This window comes from Leopardus geoffroyi, chromosome B2, assembly GCF_018350155.1.
Source record: "Leopardus geoffroyi isolate Oge1 chromosome B2, O.geoffroyi_Oge1_pat1.0, whole genome shotgun sequence".
NCBI classification, from domain to species: domain Eukaryota; kingdom Metazoa; phylum Chordata; class Mammalia; order Carnivora; family Felidae; genus Leopardus; species Leopardus geoffroyi.
In genome coordinates this window covers 15,652,329-15,672,341 of record NC_059332.1, presented here as the reverse complement: position 1 = coordinate 15,672,341, position 20,013 = coordinate 15,652,329, and the positions used below count along the sequence as shown (strand labels likewise).

Genomic DNA, 20,013 nt, shown 5'->3' with positions numbered 1-20,013 from the left:
TCGCTTAAAAACCCTGCTTCACGTGGCCTATCCAGTCTTTTCCCACTGCACCACTAGCAAATCTTGGCTTAAAAGCAGGCGGAACTTCCTAACCTAGCCGCCCGCAGTTGTCTCTCCCTTCTCTGGAGGTTCCTCTTGGGCACAGAGGACGTCTCTCTACCCTCCTGCCACCTCATCATGCCATCCGATATGAGTCCTAAAACGCCAGCCCCCAAAACAAACCCTTCTCCGGTGACTCCTTCTCCCACCTTTGTGGCGTGACCTTCATACAGCCCTCCTGCCCTCACTTCGGGGGGTATATATTTCTACGTTTCCGTGTTATCATTAACCTGTTCTCAGTAAGCTATACGTGAGTGCAGTCTAACCTGGTGTTTTTTCTCTTGTCTCATATCCCTGAATTCACTAGACGTGAAGAGAACGTTAGAAAATTTTAAAAATAGGAAGTCCCCAAATCTATAAAAAAGGGATTTTCAACCTTGATATGACCGAATTACGCAGTGAGCTTTTTATTCCAATATAGGTCTTCAGGTCCTACCCTGGACCTATTAAATCGGAGAAGCGGGGGCTGAGGTGTCAGTATTTTCTCAGAGAGGCAAAGTGACTTGACCAAGGTCACACAGCTCGTAGGTGAAAGCATCAGAGTCCCCGTTTCCTTGCTTTCTAGCGTTTACTCACATTCTTCGGACTAAATTCTACTGAACTCTGTGTAACTAATCTGTATCTAAATTTGCATAAAAGTTTCCTTATTTTATAACTGCCCCCCCATAACTGTGTGTCCAAAGGATGTGGAGAGTCTCAAGGTGACAAAAGCAAACAAAATAACGTCTCACCTCCTTTACCCACTGTTCTCCCAGAAACAGGGATGCCAGCTGCTGGCGGGGGGGGGGGGGGCTCTCTCGCTCTCTTCCGTGGGCTCTCCTGACCTGCCCAGCCTGGCCTTGAGCCGCAAGCCTGCCCTTTGGGCGGCCGCTCACTCTTCCACTCCTGGGCTGTGTTTTCACTCGAATCGCCCTCTGTCATGCCCACTGATCTGAGAGAAACGCTCCCTCTTCGCTCCTCCAGCCCCACCTGCCGGAGTGTTTGGCTCAGATGAGCAGCTGAGTCACGGTAGACGTGCATTTCATAACTGGGCAACTCACGGGTCGCTTGCCTGCTTGGGTTTGGGGCCTCAGAGAGGAGAGTGATGGGCATCTGTACCGTGGGGGGTGGGGGTGGAGTCCCCTTACCACCTGCCTCCATTTCAACCCAGAGAGTTTGCAGGAGATATTCTCAAACTTTTTTTTTTTTTTTTTTAGTAGCTGGGAAGGAAAAGAAAAAATCCTCAGTGACATCTATATAATCTACATAATTAAAAAAAAGAAAAGAAAAGAAGGAAGGAAGAAGGAAGGAAAGGAAGGAAAGGGAAAGGAAAGAAAGGAAGGAAAGGAAAGGAAGGAAGGAAAGGGAAAGGAAAGAAAGGAAGGAAAGGAAGGAAGGAAAGGAAGGGAAGGAAGGATGGAAAGGAAGGAAGGAAAGGAAGGAAGGAAGGGAATGGAAGGAAGGGAAGGAAGGAAAGGAAGGAGGGAGGGAGGGAGGAAGGAAGGAAGGAAGGAAGGAAGGAAGGAAGGAAGGAAGGAAGGAAGGAAGGAAGGAAAAGCAATCCCACCTACGAGGAACGTCCCGAGTCAGGGAGATACGCTGTGACACACAAGTTGAGCCGACCTTGGAGGGAGCATTCCTGGCTTGGAATCCTGGCTCCTCTTCTCAGGAGTCTTGCGGCTCTGACGACTTGTTGAATTTCTCTGTGCTACAGATTACTCTGCCGTAAAGTGGGGTGGAATAAAATGCAATACAAGTGCCTACCCCTTAAGTAGTTTGAAGCTTGCTTTGAAGATTAAACGAAATAATCTGAGTGAAATGCTTGTTCTCCTGTCAAAAAGTGTTAACAGGTCTCAGTAACTGACATTAATAAAACAGTAACTTACAGGAGCTTCTCCGGATGTTACTTTTTAATACATATTAATATTTGATTCCTCTGAAAAAGTCTTTGTTACTGACCCACACTTTCTTCTCTGTGTTTTTGCTTGTAGCCCTGGAAAGGAAAATATCAATGAGGCAAAGCAGAGAGGAGCTGATAAAACGAGGGGTTCTGAAGGAAATCTATGATAAAGGTAAGGGGGACTGGTCCCCTCCACAGGGCCCAGAAAGCCACGTGTGGAATCTGTGTGCGTGTTTCTCGGAGTTGGGTTCCGTTTTCTGCGTCACTTTATCAGGATTTGAACCTCTCACGCCCCAGACGGTTCTGGAGAGAAAAGAGAATTTTGTAGACCGCTCCAAAGCTCTCAGTATTATATCAGCAGAGAGAAATCAAGCTCCCTTTTTCTCACCATTGGAACTAAACCACGGGATGCTGTGAAAAAATGATGTGGCTGCAGGAATGATGCGGGTTACTGGTTGGGAGCCTGTGGCTGTTCGAATACACACAGCTGGGGTGAAGTTAATTGCGGAGGCCCTTTCGGACACTAGGGGTTCCCAAGACAAATGTTAAAAACCTACAGGCATCTAGAATTTCCTTAACAGATTTTTTTTTTTTTACTGACAGTCTGTCTTGCCACAATAAAAGAAGTCAAAGTGGCAAAAATTAGAAAATACGGCCGTACACCTAAGATATTTCAAATGATAATATGGACAGTAATACAGATGCTCTGTGAATGTATCCACAGGTGTTTGCCAGTGAATAAATACTGTGTGTCTTTTGCTTATTGAATGACTGTCTTTAAATATAAATGTATGCAGTGGTTTTATATTAAGTATTCTTTATTTCTTAACAGCTTTGCTTTTTTTTTTTTTAATTTGTTAATGCTTATTTTTGAGAGAAAGAGAGACACAGAATGCATGTGGGGGAGGGGCAGAGAGAGAGGGAGACACAGAATGGGAAGCAGGCTCCGGGCTCTCAGCTCTGAGCTGTCAGCACAGAGCCCGACGCAGGGCTCGAACTCACGGGCCGCGAGATCGGGACCTGAGCTGAAGTTGGATGCTTCACCGACTGAGCCACCCAGGCGCCCCAAAGAGCTTTGCTGTTTTTAATTAGGTTTCTCTCCTTCTCCCTCCCCCCGCCTACTCTCTCTCCCCTCCCCTCCCCTCCTGTCCTCTCCTTCCTTTGCCTCTTTCCCTTCCACTCTCCCCGTTAAGACTCTTGGTGAAATGACAAACTGTCATCTTCCAGTCTTGATACAGGAATCAGCAGTAATTGTTTCAAGTCTTATCACTGTTTGAAGCTGGAGTTAGGCGGTGGGCCAGATTATTAACACACATATTCTCCTCTAAAGAGGGATTCTGGGGCGCCTGGGTGGCTCAGTCGGTTAAGCATCCGACTTGGGCTCAGGTCTTGATCTCACGGTGCGTGAGTTCGAGCCCCGCGTCGGGCCCTGTGCTGACAGCTCAGAGCCTGGAGCCCGCTTCCCATTCTGTGTCTCCCTCTCTCTCTGCCCCTCTCCCACTTACGCACGTGCGCACGCTCTCTCTCTCTCTCTCAAGAATAAATAAAGAACAAAAGAAAATTTTTTTAAAGCCTGCTCAGATCCAGTTAAATGACCCCTTCCCCTCCCTCCTACCTTCCCGCGGCCCTTCTCTCTCTTCCTGTTAACCTTCAGGAATACTCAACAGAATATATTTAACTGTACTGCTTATTGTTCCCATCACACCCGATAACTGGGTTAGGGTAAGCACTGCCCAAGAAACTTCCGACGTAACCAAAGACGCCATGGGTCGTTGTGGCCAAAGCCTCGTTTTCTAGAGACAGAAATGGTGGCGTTGAGGCCTGGGCCTCAGATGGTTTTCCCGTTTGCTTCGTTGTGGGCGCTCGGTAGCTGCTAGTGGAGGAAAGGACCGGTTTAGCCTCCGCTTGTCGGCACAGCTTCCCCACTCGTTGGCCTGTGCATTGTCCCTGTCTGTGCTCCTCTGTTTAGTTGTGGGCTGCCTTTCCTTGCTAGCGTGGACGCTCCAGGAGAACACGGACCTCAGAGGCTTACCGCCAGGCCCCCCAGCCTCCGATAGCGCTTGAGAGAGACAAGGCTCGCAAACGCATTTATCGTTTGGATGAAGGGAAGAGGAGAAGAAGAGAGGGACTAAAACTAGAAATCCGGTTGCACACAGAACACGCAGAAGCTTGTATCTGCTCCGGGTTTTTTCCGATGGGAAGCATCCATTTGTGTCACCGCGGACGTTAATCTCGTTACCTCGTGTCATATCAGCTGTGAGGGACGTGGGTCCTGTCCTCAGATGGCTGGTCCCACTCCGGTTCCACTCCTGACCAGCTGTGCAACCTCAGTCGCATTGCTTACCTTCTCTGGGCTTCTGTCTGAATTGGACGAAGACCGTGGGGACGATGTTGTGGCAGCGAGGATGACGGAAGGTGGCACCCAGACGTTGGTTTGCGAGGGCTGCCGTGACAGAGCGCCCCAGACTGAGTGGCTTACGCAACAGAGACGTGCTTTGTCGCGGACCTGGAGACTGGAAGTCTGAGATCGTGACGTCAGCAGGATTGATTTCTGGAGTGGTCCCTCTGCTCGGCTTGCGGATGACTGCCTTCGCCCATGGCCCTTCCTCTTGCTCACACGCTCCTGGTGTCCCTTCCTCTTCACAGAAGGACGCCAGCCCTGTTGGATTAGGGCCCCACCCTGGTGACCTCATTTAACCTTCATTATCTCCTTAAAGGCCCTTTCCCCAAATACAGTCACATTGACCGCTTGGGCTTTGGCATGAATTTCGGAGGTGGGGGAGGGGGTCCAGTCCAGTCCATGACAACCCGTAGAATAAGCCGTCATCCCATAAATGCTCAAGAAGTGTTAGCCTACCATCATGAGGGGTCGTCATCATCCTTTATAGGTTCTGAGACCCTTTACGTGCCGTACCCTCAGTCGGCAGGCGCAAGGGTTCGGAAGGAACATCCCTGCCCCCTCTTACCTAGAGGTGCGGGGTCCGCCAACCCCTCCTACGGTGTGGGGGCACTGACACGAGACCGCCCGGCCCCTCTCTCACGCCTCCGCTTAGGGCTTCCTGTTCTCCGACCCTCTCTAGGACATCACTCACCTTGCAGTAGCTGGGAGCCCGGTGGGTAGAACGCATAAGACTCTATCGCCGCGACCCGCGGGAACAGCAAGTGGCAAAGGGACTTTACTCGTTTTCCAAGTCATGCGTTTCCAAGAGGCATTTCCTGGACTTGGAGCAAGCATTCTATGTTGCCTGGCTGGTGACGCCTCGTGCTGCCTCCTGTGTTAGCTCACGGCACTCGCGGGCCACCTGGCAGCCCGATGGGGTCCTCTGGGGAGGCACGGGCCCCGACAGCGGCCTGTTGGTTTGTAAATGACCGTGTCGGCCCGTCGGGCCACGCAGAGCCCAGGAGGGCCGGCCTGTGTCCACACCGCGGCTACGCTCTGTCCGCGTGAGCTTGCTGATAACGGAGAGCCGTTTGTCCTTAGTTAGGTCGCTTTCCTCTTCTACCTTCTTTACGCTATTGATTTTTGCTTAATAACACCCCACTTGTCCGTAGAAAGTGTAAAGGTAACCCGTGGGGACGTGAGATTTATCAAGACGCGGGCAGGGCGGACTCAGAATCGATGAGGTTTTATTACCCTTGACGGTTCTCCTCAGAATCCTTTGCATTTTGCTTAGCGGGTTAAAAATCCCAAACTGGTGCCTAAAAAGTCAAATCTGGCAAAACGAGAGCTGGGGTGGAAGAAGGAAAAGTATCTCAAATGCCTACAGGAGTGACGTCAGGAATCCTTCATTTAATTTTTTTTTTAATCTTTATTTATTTTTTATTTTTTTTTTTAATTTTTTTTTCAACGTTTATTCATTTTTTTGGGACAGAGAGAGACAGAGCATGAACGGGGGAGGGGCAGAGAGAGAGGGAGACACAGAATCAGAAACAGGCTCCAGGCTCTGAGCCATCAGCCCAGAGCCTGACGCGGGGCTCGAACTCACGGACCGCGAGATCGTGACCTGGCTGAAGCCGGACGCTTAACCGACTGCGCCACCCAGGCGCCCATCTTTATTTATTTTTGAGAGAGAGAGAGAGACAGAGTGTGAGCAGGGGGAGGGGCAGAGAGAGAGGGAGACCCAGAATCCGAAGCAGGATTCTCTGGGCTGTCAGTACAGAGCCCGACGCGGGGCTCGAACTCACAAACTGTGAGATCGTGACCTGAGCCCAAACCAAGAGCCAGATACTTAACCAACTAAGACCCCCAGGTGTCCCTACGTAGAAAGTTGTTTGGTTGGTTTTGTTTGGTTGGTTTTGTTTTTGTTTTTGTTTTTGTTTTTGTTTTTGTTTTTAGTGTTTTTTATTTATTTTTGGAAGACTGCAAGCGGGGGAAGGGCAGAGCATCTGAAGCAGGCTCTGTGCTGACAACCCCAAACCCGACATGGGGCCGGGACTCACGATCTGTGAGGTCATGACCTCAGCCAAAGTCCAGCGCTCAACCAACTGAACCACCCAGGCGCCCCCGACCTAAAAGTTTAAAATCAGAGAAAATGGTTTATTCTCTGGGTATATATATGGAGGACACGTGAGAAGGCAGGACACTTGGAAAACTACATAAAAAGATAATTTTTAGTTGTTAACCATGGTGTGGTAGGGATGTGAAATCATACATTCTTTTCCTCCCACTTTCCAAAATTTCCACAATATGGATGCAGCAGGTTGAGGGGGAACACAAGGTAAGCAATTAGAGGAGCGATTACCATTCAACTCACGGTGGAAAGTAATCTACAGTTTGATAGCTCGTTTTTTAAAATGTTTATTTATTCTTGGGAGAGAGACAGAGCGCGCGTGAGCATGGGAGGGGCAGAGAGAGGGACACAGAATCCAAAACAGGCTCCAGGCTCCGAGCTGTCAGCACAGAGCCCGATGCAAGGCTCGAACTCACAAACTGTGGGATCGTGACCTAAGCCGAGGTTGGATACTTAACCGACTGAGCCACCCAGGGGCCCGTGGTAGCCCATTTTTTAACTCTGTTTACCAACCTTGCGGCCTGTCTGTTTGAATCAGAAACTAAGGGTTCTCTTAGACTCCCTGGAACACCCCTTGGTTTATTCAACAAATTGGCACTGAGGGCCCCCTCCGTGCCACGTGGTCTCCCAAACCTTGAGCTACAGCGATCACCAAAAGAGCAAAATCCTAACCTTCTCAGAGTTTATGTTCTACAAAAAGAAATAGGAAGTAATTAAATACACATAGGGTATATCGTCAAGCAGTTGTAAGCTGTATGAAGAAAAACGAAGCAGCAGGGTAAAAAGATAAAAGTCATAAGTAGAGCCGTGATTTATTTTTTTTTTTTAATTTTTTTTTTCAACGTTTATTTATTTTGGGACAGAGAGAGACACAGCATGAACGGGGGAGGGGCAGAGAGAGAGGGAGACACAGAATCGGAAACAGGCTCCAGGCTCCGAGCCATCAGCCCAGAGCCCGACGCGGGGCTCGAACTCACGGACCGCGAGATCGTGACCTGGCTGAAGTCGGACGCTTAACCGACTGCGCCACCCAGGCGCCCCAATAGAGCCGTGATTTAGACAAGTGCAGTCATGGAGGACTTCTGGAGGAGGTGATACTGACACAGAGAAATTAAGTGCTCTGTGGCTGAAACCCACATTGTCCCTCCTGCCCTACTTCCACAAAATTGTAAATGGACTCAGTATGTTACTTTTAAAGCCTCTGTAGGGCATTTGCCTCTCTTGGTTTTCTGTAAGTCAGAGCACATCGTCCCCTGCTCAGAGGCTGCAGCGGCTCCCCATTTCACTAGGAGATCTTCCAGATTCCTGCGACAGCATGCAAAGCCCTCTGTGATTTGCCCTCCAGCCCCTAAGTTTGCTTCAACTCCCTGGCCGTACCGCCTCATAACCACCTCTCGGTGACACGTCTCTAGGCTCGCTTTCTAGCCCTCGAGGTCGACATTAGCCACTCCCTTTCCTGGAACCCTCTTCCCCCAGATGGCCTTCCACAGAGCTCCCCTCTTTTCAGGTCTTTGCTTAGATGTCACCTTCTCCTCGAAGCTTACCCTGCACCAACCGTATTTTACATGGCCACCTCCTTCCCTAGGTCCTGCGTTTCCTGCCCCTGCTCTGCTGTTTTCTGTCTTTTGTTAGTTTCTGTCTCTTACCACCTTCAAACGGGCTCTAGAAGTAAGTTATTTATCGGGTTACCCTTTTTGCCATCTGTCTCTTCTCACTGAAATGGAAGTTCCACCAGGCGGGGTATCGGGTCTTGTCTGGTTTGTTCATGGATGGAGCCCGAGAGACTCCAACAGCGCCTGGCACGTAGCTGATGTTCAGTGAACGTGTGTTGGGAGAACAGTACGTGCCAACCGGAAGCTGGCTCTCCAGGTTCACAGCATCTGCTTTATTCGCCGTTGCTGGTGAACCTCCCAGTTCTCTGATCCCCCTTGTTTATTCAGCTTTATGGTCCATGAAACTTTATGGCCAGTTATTTAAATAGGCAATAACAGATTATGTATATTTATGTAGATGGGTGCTAAATACTCCACTTTCATATAGTGGCTTTTTAAAAAAACTTTGAACGTTGATTTATTTTTGAGAGTAAGAGAGAGAGAGAGAACGCAAATGGGGAAGGGGCAGAGAGAGAGAGGGAGACACAGGATCTGAAACAGGCTCCAGGCTCTGAGCTGTCAGCACAGAGCCAGGCGTGGGGCTCGAACTCCCAAAATGTGAGATCATGACCTGAGCCGAAGTCAGACACTTAACTGACTGAGCCACCCAGGTGCCCCGGCATATAGTGGCTTTTAAATGTTAAGGAGAAACATATCCTGACAACAGTGAACGGTTTGGCCGTTAGTAAAATGGTGATGATATTTCTCTGGCTTAGGAAGGATCTCAGGAGGTCACCTGGTGTCCCTAGTGTTACTTTTCTAAAATAAAGATGAAGCAGGGGAGGCCACTTATTACCTTGTGGAAGGGCACGCGGCCAGTGGGCGTGCACTCTTAAAACCCCCCGCTAAGACTGTGTGTCCTCCGTTTGTAATTTACAGGAACACCGAAAAACTTTGTTGTAACACGTTGCCAGTTGGTAGTCAGACGATCTGAGTAAGTCGTGCTGTTAGGGCCATTGAAAATAATCTCTGCAAAGAAACACAATGCAGGATTTAAAGAATGTTAGGGTCGGGACACCTGGGTGGCTCGGTCGGTTAAGCATCCACCTTCAGCTCAGGTCATGACCTCACAGTTTAGGAGTTCGAGCCCCCGCATCGGGCGCTGTGCTGACAGCTTAGAGACTGGAGCCTGCTTTGGATTCTGTGTTTCCTTCTCTCTGTGTCCCTCGCCCCGCGCTCGCTCGCTCGCTCGCTCTCTCTCTCTCTCTCAAAAAAAAAAAAAAAAAAATTAAAATTAAAGAATGTTAGGGTTAATGGTGGCGATTGTAGTGAATTTTCCCGGGAAACCTCAGTCCTCCCTCAGGGTCACCCTCTCCGTACAGGATGGGCGTGGGATGTATATGGCAGTTGTCAGGGGGGCAGGACAGGGAAGGGAGACCACCTCTCTGCTGTGGCATGATACATCGCGCCTGCATGGGACACACATCCCTAAGGGGAAACAGGACACCAGAATGTGCAAGCAGGTAGCTCAGACCACGGCAGCTCTCCTGGGAGTCTCCACGGGGATCCCGCCGAGACCCTGTGAAGGAGAGGGCCCCCCAAGGAGAGGAAGGAAGAACGGGGCGGGGGGCACGTCAGCAGAACGGACTGGGAGCATCTCTGCTGCCCACTGTGTTCTGGGAATTAGAGATAACATTTCCCAGCACATAACAGAGTGCCCCGAAGTGTGCTCTCTTCCTTCACTGAGTGACAGCGACATCGTGGAAGGTGTTATTTTTCATTATAGGCACAAACAGAAGCTCCCTGAAATGGACAACTCTTTTATGCAAGAGGCTGTGTTTTCCCTTGTCTGGCATTCCAGAGAGAGAGAGAGAGAGAGAGAGAAGCCTGATATTTACATTAAAAGGTCCTCGTATTTTAAAAATAAAAATAAAAATTCTCCAGCGGATCAGAGGAGACCAAACTGTAGTAGGCTCAGCCCTTCTTAAGTCCCGTGTTTCTCTGGTAACCCGGGTGCGTATGCTTCCCAAGTCGGAGTTTGTGGGAACCGCTTTTCACAGCCTCTGCCAGGCGCCGTTAATGCGTCACATCCTGAGATGTTCCCCGTGCCTCTTGTAGAAGTGGCATCTTCTGAAAGCTGTGTGTAGAGTAGCGGTGTGGAAATCAAAGGAGGGTTTACCTTCTGTATCAGCGACACGTCATTGCCCTCCTAGCACCTCCGAGCCCAGTACAGAGGAGTTTGCCCTAGCAGTTGGAAAGCGGTTTAAACAATAAAGAGAATGCGCACAAGTTGTGATCAAAATTCTCTTAAGTAATAAGATTCTTTCAAAAAAAGTCACCATCCCAAGCCAGAAAACTACGGAAATTATTATTACAGCCATGAGCAACCATCCCCAGTACATGTACTCCTCTCTCGTGTGCTTGTTGATCACCTGTTATATTGCAGGTGCCATTCTGGGCACCAGGAATACTAAGGAGGGACAAGCCAGACTCCCCTGGCTGACTGAACCCACAGTCCTGGGAGTAGGGTTCAGGCACTCAGCAGTCAGGGCAAGTACAGGATGTCTGGGGGCAAGGGAAGCATCACCCACCCACGCCTGGAGACTTAGGGGGAGGGCATCTTGGAAGGAGGGGTATCACAGAGGAAACCTGAGGTGTGATGAGATATATCCTAGGGAAGCTGGATGGGTAAGGGGAATGTCAGAAGGGGAAGAACTAGCCCCCGAGGAGACACCGAGCTGGGGAAAAGGGAGGGAGACAGAGTGTGTGTCCAGCACGTCTGTAAGATGAGGGGGCGTTGGGGCAGATCGTGCAGACAGGAAAATGATATTCATTGTTTGTGCTTTATCCTGAGAGCAATGAGGGGCTTTGGAAGGGTTTGCTGCATGATCGGATTTGCAGCCTCATCGCTCTGCCTATAGGGAACCAGAACTTGGAGGGAGCCCAAGACATGAGTCAGGGTGGCCAGATAGCGACTGTTGCCAGGATCCAGTGACCTGATTGCGGGGGTGGGCAGAAATGGGAGTGGCTGGGGGAGAGGACAGACTGAAGAATTAGAGGAGATGGAATCAGGAGGGTCCTGATTTCGGAGAGTGAAGGAGAGGGGGTAACCGTGGCAGCTACTCAGGATTCTGCGTTGGACAGAATCTGTGAGCAGATACAGGGACCATTCGCCGAGCTGGGGACCGAAGACCCAGTGAGCTTAAGACACAGAATATTGCCGTGGTTTGACCCCACTGGGTGTGAGATACCCAAATGTCTAAATAGACTACTAAATATACAGATTGGAAAGCTCACGAGAGAGATCTGGGTTGGAAATGCAGGTTTGGAATAGTCGTATAAATAAATGGTCGTTAAGTCATGTGAGTTGACGATAGCTCTGGAAGAAGTTGGAGTAGGGGGACATAAATGGTCCTGATAGGAAACCCCATGGAACCCCAACATTAAATCATCTGGGAGTAAAGCAAAAATGGTCTGGGGTTAAGGAAGACCCTCAAAGACTGAGAAGTGGACAGAAAAATAGGAAGTAAACCAGAAATGTGTATCAGTATGGAAGCCAAGACAAGGGGCAGTGGTTTGGGGGAAAATGGTCTGAAGTGTCGAATACAGACACGCCAACTAACATAGGGTCCAAGAAGTGTCCTTTTGATTATTTTTATGCTGTTTAATTGTAGGCTTTTAAATGACCTGTGAAGCCAATGCACGACCAACAGGGTGAACGTTAAAATGCTTCTGTTTTCCGTTAACAAAAACTGAAGGAGGGTGAAGCGATAAGCAAAATCGGACCAACAGTCTTTGTGTGTTTTGTCCTCTATGGTATTCCTAATGCCTTGAGCAATGCTTGGCATTTCTTGGTGCTTATTTAATACTTTTTGCATGAATGAGTGAGTGAGTGAATGAATCTCCCATTATAAAGCCCAGTAGTAGGACAGCTCTGAGGCTGGTTAATTCAGCAGTTCAATAACATGGCTAAGGGATGCCATCATCAGGCTGTGACGCTTTGTGGTAACAACATGGCTGCACTAATTTCAGCATCATGTAGAGACATAGCGTCTGGAGGAAAGAGTTAGTGAATCAAGGGGCGCCTGGGTGGCTTGGTTGGTTAAGCGTCCGACTCTTGGTTTCGGCTCAGGTCACGACATCATGGTTCTTGAGTTTGTGGCCTGTATCGAGCTCCATGCTGCCTGCATGGAAACTGCTTTAGGTTTTCTCTCTCCCTCTCTGCCCCTCCTCAACTCACTCACTCTCTCTCTCTTTCTCTCAAAATAAGTAAACAAAATTTAAGAAAAAAGAAAAGAAAGCCCTTCCTGATTTGCCTAGGACTTGCGTAGATGTAGACAAGTAAGCATTCAGCCTCGATCCCCACGTAAATATCTGCAAACCAGCAATACTCAGCTGGGAGATCCACACCCAGGATCCTCGTCCCAGCTCTCTCGTCTTCTGGGTATACAAGGCACAGGGAAACTTTTCATCTCCCAGGACTCTGCTTTCAGAATGCAAACCCAGGACCCTGACTGTTCCATCCCCTCCGGCAACTCTCAGTTTGTTCTCTGTGTTGAAGAGTCTCTTATGGTTTGCCTCCCTCTGTTCTTATCTTATTTTTTCTTCCCTTCCCCTCTGTTCATCTGTTTTTTCTCAAATTCCACATGAGTGAAGTCCTATGATATCAGTCTTTCTCTGACTTATTTCACTTAGCATAATCCCCTGTCGTTCCATCCACATTGTTGCAAATGGCAGGATTTCATTCTTTTTCATCACTGAGTAGTGCTCCATTCTTTCTCTCTCTCTCTCTCTCTCTCTCTCTCTCTCTCTCTCTCTCATTTGGGCTCTTTCCATGCTTTGGCTGTTATTGATAGCACTGCTATAAACATTGGGGTGCATGGGCCCCTCCAAATCAGAATTTTTGTATTCTTTGGATAAATACCTAGTGCTATTGCTGGGTCGTAGGGTAGTTCTGTTTTTAGTTTTTGGAGGAAGCTCCATACTGTTCTGCAGAGCGGCTGCACCAGCTTACATTCCCACCAGCAGCGCAAGAGGATTCCCCTTTCTCCGCATCCTCGCCCAAATCTCTTGTTTTCTGTGTTGTTAGTTCTAGCCATTCTGATTGGTATGAGGTAGTATCTCATCATGGTTTTGATTTGGATTTCCCTGGTGATAGGTGATGTTGAGCATCTTTTCATGGGTTGTTAGCCATCTGGATGTCTTGTTTGGAAAAGTGTCTGTTCACGTCTTCTGCCCATTTCTTCACTGGGTTGTTTGTTTTTGGGGTGTTGAGTTTGGTAAGCTCTTCTTCTTAGATGGCTGCCTTGCCCCAGTTGCCTTCCCTTCACTGGAGCCTAGACTCCCCCTAGTGCCACTGGGAGAGCTGAGGTTGTGAGGTTTTAGGACTTCTCCGAAGGCCATGCCCACCTCTGTAGCTATTGGCTGCCAGTCTCAGGGCTCCTGCCGTCCACACGTGCCCCAGAGCATGTCTTCACTCGCCAGCCCTCTCTTAATTTCTCTGAAGGAAATATTACCCATCAAACTGACCACTTACTGCCATCTGGACCAGGTTAGCAACATCATTTTACCTTGCTAGTTCTGGAAATGGGCTCACTTTTGCATATTCATTAGGGCCATTATGGTGATTTTCAAGTGGGTTATGAGCAGTGCAGTTCAGTCGACTTTTCAACCATAACAGAAATGTTTGTCATCATCTATCCTGGCCACCACAGCAGCCTCCGGCCTCGCATGGTTATTGAGCACTTCAGGTGTGGCTGGTCTGACTGAGGGGAATTGCATTTTTGATTTTATTGAGTTTTAACTAACTAAAAGTAGCCACATGTGGCCACGGGGTGCCCTTTTGGAGAACCGAGCTAGAGAAACAGAGCTACTTAGATAGAAGCCGCTCTCATTTCCCTCCCCAGCTTGAGTCATTGAGGATTTTTTGTAAATCTCAGCTTCTAGTTCCCACCTGGCCTGCTCCAGTAACCATGCAAGGCCTTTGCACGGCACGGCATGATTCTGTGAGAGTCACGTGATTGTATAATAGCATAGGAGAGAAACGGTGACATCCCATTCATTTTATATTCAATCCCTGCCCCAGTTGCATTTTTTTGTTTTGTTTTTTTTTGGTATCCAAACGCTCAGGAAGAGCAAGATGGTAAATCCCCTTCCAGCTACAAACCTTGGGGCCCGAGTCGTTGTTTGGAAATAGTGGTCGGAGCCATGATACTTCATCAGGATAGATGATGTAAGAACGAGTGGGCTTTGGCATGAAGGTGGGGGGAGAGGCAGAGTTATACCCAGTACAGATGTAAGAAACAGCTCTGGGTGGGGAGACACCACAGCAATGACACAACCATGCATTTGCAGTCCCGGCCAGCAACTGAGAATCCACATGAGCTATAGTTGGTCGACCATCAGGTCCAGTTCAGGCAGGAAACGCCGATAAATCCGGCAGAAAACAGCTACAGAGAAGTGCAGCCCAAACAGGCTCCCCAAGGTCTGTGCCACTTTCGTGATAGGAAGTCATTGCACCTCATGTATTCAATGGTTTAGGCAAAGGCCTCTTAATCATTTTAAAATAGGATATCAAGTCCAGACCAGTAGCAACAACACAAAAGCGAGGTGGTTCTCCAAGCACCAAAGCATGCGCCGCTCCATTCCATGTATGAAATTGTCCAGAGTATCACAGAACCAACTAGATTCTGAGATTGGAATACATCGTGTACAGATTTGCAAGGTGATAGGTTCAAAAGGACTCTGAGTTACGAAGATGCTTGTATCAGACAAAGGAGCCTCATGGCTTTTGCAAAATTGTTCCTCTGTATAAGCTGGCCAGAATAATCCAAAGGCTTCTAGCTGTAAGCAGAGATAAAGTAGAAGATTCTTGTAAATTCCTAAAATACAGGTTCCTCGATCCTACAGACTCCTGAAGTGTTTGTCTTAAGTCCTGGTGATACACAGAGACTTTTAAACACACACGCTCAAAATGACTGGTCCATGGTGGAAAAGAAAACCCACCAGAAGAGAGAGAGAAGAGACTCTAGGGTTGTTTTTTTTGTTTTTTGTTTTTTGTGGTTTTTTTGGCAAAGAAGAGGTTCAAGCCTTTTTAAATGCTCAGGAATCCCGTGCATTCGTTCCCAAACAGGCAGTGTTTAATAGGAATGTATTTCTTGCTGTGTATGTTTAAAGTTCTACAAAATGTTATCTGTAGCACCGTTTAGTTAAATTCCAGCTATTCCCTGAACTCAGGCAAACTGAAGAAAATAATCTCCAACGAAAGTTGACAAATGCCAGGGGAGCCATTTCTGACTTCTTAGGTTTAAGGCTTTTAACCTTTCAATAAAACCCTTAGATAAATTATTTCTTAGCTAACGGTTGCTTGGCAGATCATCTGACCAGGAGACCAGCTAGTGGCTTTGATTTGCGATGATCTAAAAGGCTATTGGGATTAACAGAAGCTTTGCCAAAAGCCTCTATGTTGTTCTAAAGTGAAACCTTTGTGGGTTTCAAAACAACAGCTCTACCCCCTTCATGGGTGGATTTTTCCCTACTCTAGTGGAAAAAAATATATCGATGTCAAAAAAAAAAAAAAAAGATGTTGACGAAGTCTGTGTTTCGTGGTTTATTAATATTAGGTCCACCACCCGAGAAACACTTCTTGGAAAAGTGCCTTCACGTTGAACTCATCAGCCGCTCAGTGCAGGCGCCTTTTTGGGTCAAAGAGCACGTCTGGGGAGCTAGAATGAGAACATGGCATAGACTGAACAATAGCTCTGGTCTCAAAGGGGAAAAAAAACAGGAAATGCTTGCATTAGGCTCCTCGTACGTACGTGTCTTCACAAAGGTAATGATTTGCTGTAATGTACGTAGCTTCGCTTTTGGGGTTTGCCTTAGTGACAGCCCTTGGGGACCACCGGTACATGAAAATGTGTTTGAATTTTCACAAGCTGCATGTATAGGTTCTACAAGTTTGCCTTAGCAACAGTGATGCAGTTTACTGTTCCTCCTGTTTCCAGCCTGAAATTGCTACATGATGCTTCTCTTACGCTGTCATTTTTCTTTCCCCTTGACGCCTAAACGTAGTCACCATTTCATGATGTCATCCACTTTTCTTCTCTATTGTATGTCCTTCACAGTAACAGAATTGGACTTCTAACTATGACATCTACATGACTTATTTATAAAGGATTGCTACGGTGTTCTTTTGCCATCCTTAAGGAACTAAAATTTCCAAATAAGTCGTTTTAAATGAGATCACACGGTCTCACCACTCACTAGCTCATCACCTACCAATTACGGGACTCTACACAAGTCATTGAAACCATCTGGTGTTCGCTTTCCTTTATACAGCGAAGATAATCTTGGAACCAACCCCATAGAATTGTTTTAGGTATACATTAAGTGAACAAGTACCTGGATCATAATAAATTCCCAAAATATTATTTAAAGGGCTGTTATTATATATATTGTATAATTATAATATATATTAAAATATATATTATATAATTATAATATATATTAAAATATATATTATATAAATGTATATAATATATAATTATATATAACGTCTGTCATTGTACTTGACATTGAAGATGCTCCAAAATGCTTAAAAATGTTTCTTTGACCATCCCTTTGACTGTCCCATTTCCCCCCCCTTGTTTGTCTACTGAATCTAGTGGCTTTGTATGTAGTGCACAGGCTTCTAGCTCTGTGCTAACACTTTGCTTAACAGTTTTTTTTAAATAAAAATATAAGACCTTATTAGTGAACAACGAGCCTGAAATCCATCAGCGTACTTCCTGGTTCTTGCTGTGATATGGCCACCTAGAGTAAGTCAGACAAGGAAAAGGAAACTGAAATGGAAAATGGTTTGCTGGTTAGGCTTATTTGCAAGTTTGGGGGAGAACTTGTTCTCATTTCTTACAACTGCCCTACACATAACACTTTGGTCTGGAAGGACGCTGGGCACCAACGAGGTAGTCCTTTTTTGTTTTCGGGGACAGAAACTGAAGTCCCAGGCGCTGAGTCGCTTGTTGCAAGCTAGCGATGACAAAAACAAGAACGTGGCGCCCGCCACGCTCAGAGTCTGGCTCCTTTGCATGATAACCTGCTGCTCCCCTCTTCCCGCCCAGCCCTCCTGAGATTGAGTTGGGAGTGCTCACAGTGCATTGCTGTTTGCCAACATACGGACAGCATGGTTTGTAACACCATCCTTCCTGTCGCCTTCCTATTTATTTATTTGTCTATCTGCCTACCTACCTGACCTACCTACCTACCTAAGATAGAAAAGCCTTCTCTTGGGGCGCCTGGGTGGCGCAGTCGGTTGAGCGTCCGACTTCAGCCAGGTCACGATCTCGCGGTCCGGGAGTTCAAGCCCCGCGTCGGGCTCTGGGCTGATGGCTCAGAGCCTGGAGCCTGTTTCCGATTCTGTGTCTCCCTCTCTCTCTGCCCCTCCCCCGTTCATGCTCTGTCTCTCTCTGTCCCAAAAATAAATAAACGTTGAAAAAAAAATTTAAAAAAAAAAGAAAAAAAAAAGAAAAGCCTTCTCTTCCCTTGAGACTCCAGACTCTTCTCAGGTTCTACAGGGTCCGATATTAGGACTCTTGATAAAGGCTCGTGTAGAGGAGGTCATTAACGGGCCTGACAACTTTCTACTCACGCCCTCCCCGCAAGCCTAGACCTCATATCAGCCCACCAAGAAGAAAAAGTCCGAGTCCTGGATCAACGCTGGCCCAAGGTGGCCAGGGAACAATGCAGAGTAAAGCCCCCAGTGCTCACCATTGGGGTAGGTTCACTCCCCCTAGTGGGAGAAACAGGGACCTAGCTATGAGCTCACTGCAGAGAAGAAAGGGTAAGAAGCCAGGCAGGGAAAAAAAAAAAAAAAAAAAGAGGGCTTAGGAGAAATCAACGCATTCATAAGAAACCAGAAGTGTGAGAAAGGGGTTTTTCCCTCCAACAAAAACTATTATTTTTTTTATTTAATGTAACAAGGCACCACGCGATTGGTGTGTGTGTGTTTACAAATGTAAGCACCTTTACAGAAAAGAAGTTAATGATCACTAAACTCTCCTTGTCTTGCCAAGTTTACACCAGAACTTTGCCACCCTGCATCCGTATTTCATTTTGATTTTCTCCTGAGCCACGTGTACAAGCTGTCCTCCATTCCTGCTTCTGTACTTGACATTACTTCAGACCCATTTTTTTAAAAATGTTTACTCTTTGAGAGAGAGAGAGAGAGAGAGAGAGAGAGAGAGCAAGCGGGGGAAGGGCAGAGAGAGAGACACACACACAGAATCCGAAGGAGGCTTCAGGCTCCGAGCTGTCAGCGCAGAGCCCGACACGGGGCTGGAACCCACAAACTGCAAGATCACGACCTGAGCCGAAGTCAGTGGCTTAACTGACTGAACCATCCAGGTGTCCCCAGACCCATTTTTTAATGTCTGGGCATCACCCACATGGTCATTTCATTTGCGTTTCTTTCCTTCCCAGCAAGTATCTGCATCTCACAAGTGGCCTGTGGAACACTTCCGTTTGTACAAATACTCTTCGTTCTTGGAAAAGTCGGTCTTTTATTAGCCGTGTTTGGCTCATGTTTCTCCACGACACTGCTCTTTTTCTTACATTTGGTGTATAGCTTTTTATTTTGCAGATTGAAAATCAAAAAGTTTTGGGGCGCCTGGGTGGCGCAGTCGGTTACGCGTCCGACTTCAGCCAGGTCACGATCTCGCGGTCTGTGAGTTCGAGCCCCGCGTCAGGCTCTGGGCTGATGGCTCAGAGCCTGAAGCCTGTTTCTGATTCTGTGTCTCCCTCTCTCTCTGCCCCTCCCCTGTTCGTGCTCTGTCTCTCTCTGTCCCAAAAATAAATAAACGTTGAAAAAAAAATTTTTTTTAATTAAAAAAAAAAAAGAGAAAATCAAAAAGTTTTGTGAGTCAGTCAAAAGCTCTCCATCTGGCTTCCCTTTTACACAATCTGAATAAATAAATGTGTGTGCATATTTATTTCTACTATTCTAGTTTTGAAGTTGTCTTTTTTTAATCCATGTGAAATGTGTTGCCATAATGGTTCCGTGTATGGGTATAAAGCAATTCTTTATTAAGTATGCTCCGTGCCTAGCATGGAACCCAGCACAGGACTTGAACTCATGACCCAGAGATCAAGACCTGAGCTGAGATCACGAGTTGGACGCTTAACGGACTGAGCCACCCAGACGTCCTATAAAGCAATGTTTTTACACCCAGAGTCAACTATTATTTATTAAGTGAAGATAAGATGTCTTATCCAGCTAGAAATACATTTTTAAAAATTTTGCTTAATGTTTATTTTTGAGAGAGAGAGACAGCATGAGCAGGGGAGGGGCAGAGAGAGAGGGAGACACAGAATCCGAAACAGGCTCCAGGCTCTGAGCTGTCAGCACAGAACCCAATGCAGGGCTCGAACTCGTGGACGGCGAGATCATGACCTGAGCTGAAGTCGGATGCTTAACCGCCCCAAAAACAAACAAACAAAAAAAACACATTTTTTAATGCATCTTTTGAACCAGTCCTCTGGAAGACAACTTTTATGTAAATCTTAGTTTCAGAACAGTAAAGAAAAATTCCACGTGAGAAGAAATCCTCCTGAAATCTGTGGCCTCCTGGGTTCTGAGCACAGGTCTTCTGTCTCCTTTCTGCCCTTCTTTTTCTTCATCTACTTCTCAGGGTTTGACTGCACTCTCGCTCCTTTTTCCCACCTCGGATGCTGGTTCCTCGGTGCACCTGCGTTTCTGCATTTCTTTGTGTTCTCTTTAGCAACTGACTCCATGGCTGGCTTATGGGAGGGGAGGCAGGGCGGGCTGTGGTAAAGCTCCAGGGCTTGGGGGTGGGGGACGCAGATGGGGCAGGGGTTTCTAAAAGTACCATAAGGAGCTGAAAGCCAATTTCTGCCTTACAAGGTCGTGCTGAGCGTT

At 47.3% G+C, this 20,013-nt stretch overlaps 1 protein-coding gene across 9 annotated transcripts in view; it reads left to right on the top strand.

Annotated features, from left to right (window-relative positions):
- Window positions 1-20,013, top strand: part of PHACTR1 (phosphatase and actin regulator 1) — a 566,563-nt gene that overhangs the window by 454,677 nt on the left and 91,873 nt on the right. For all 9 annotated transcript variants that reach the window (XM_045497381.1, XM_045497379.1, XM_045497377.1 and 6 more), the window contains one exon: window positions 2,070-2,150. In XM_045497381.1, the coding sequence (XP_045353337.1) occupies window positions 2,070-2,150 (81 nt within the window). The remainder of the gene's footprint in view (window positions 1-2,069; window positions 2,151-20,013) is intronic.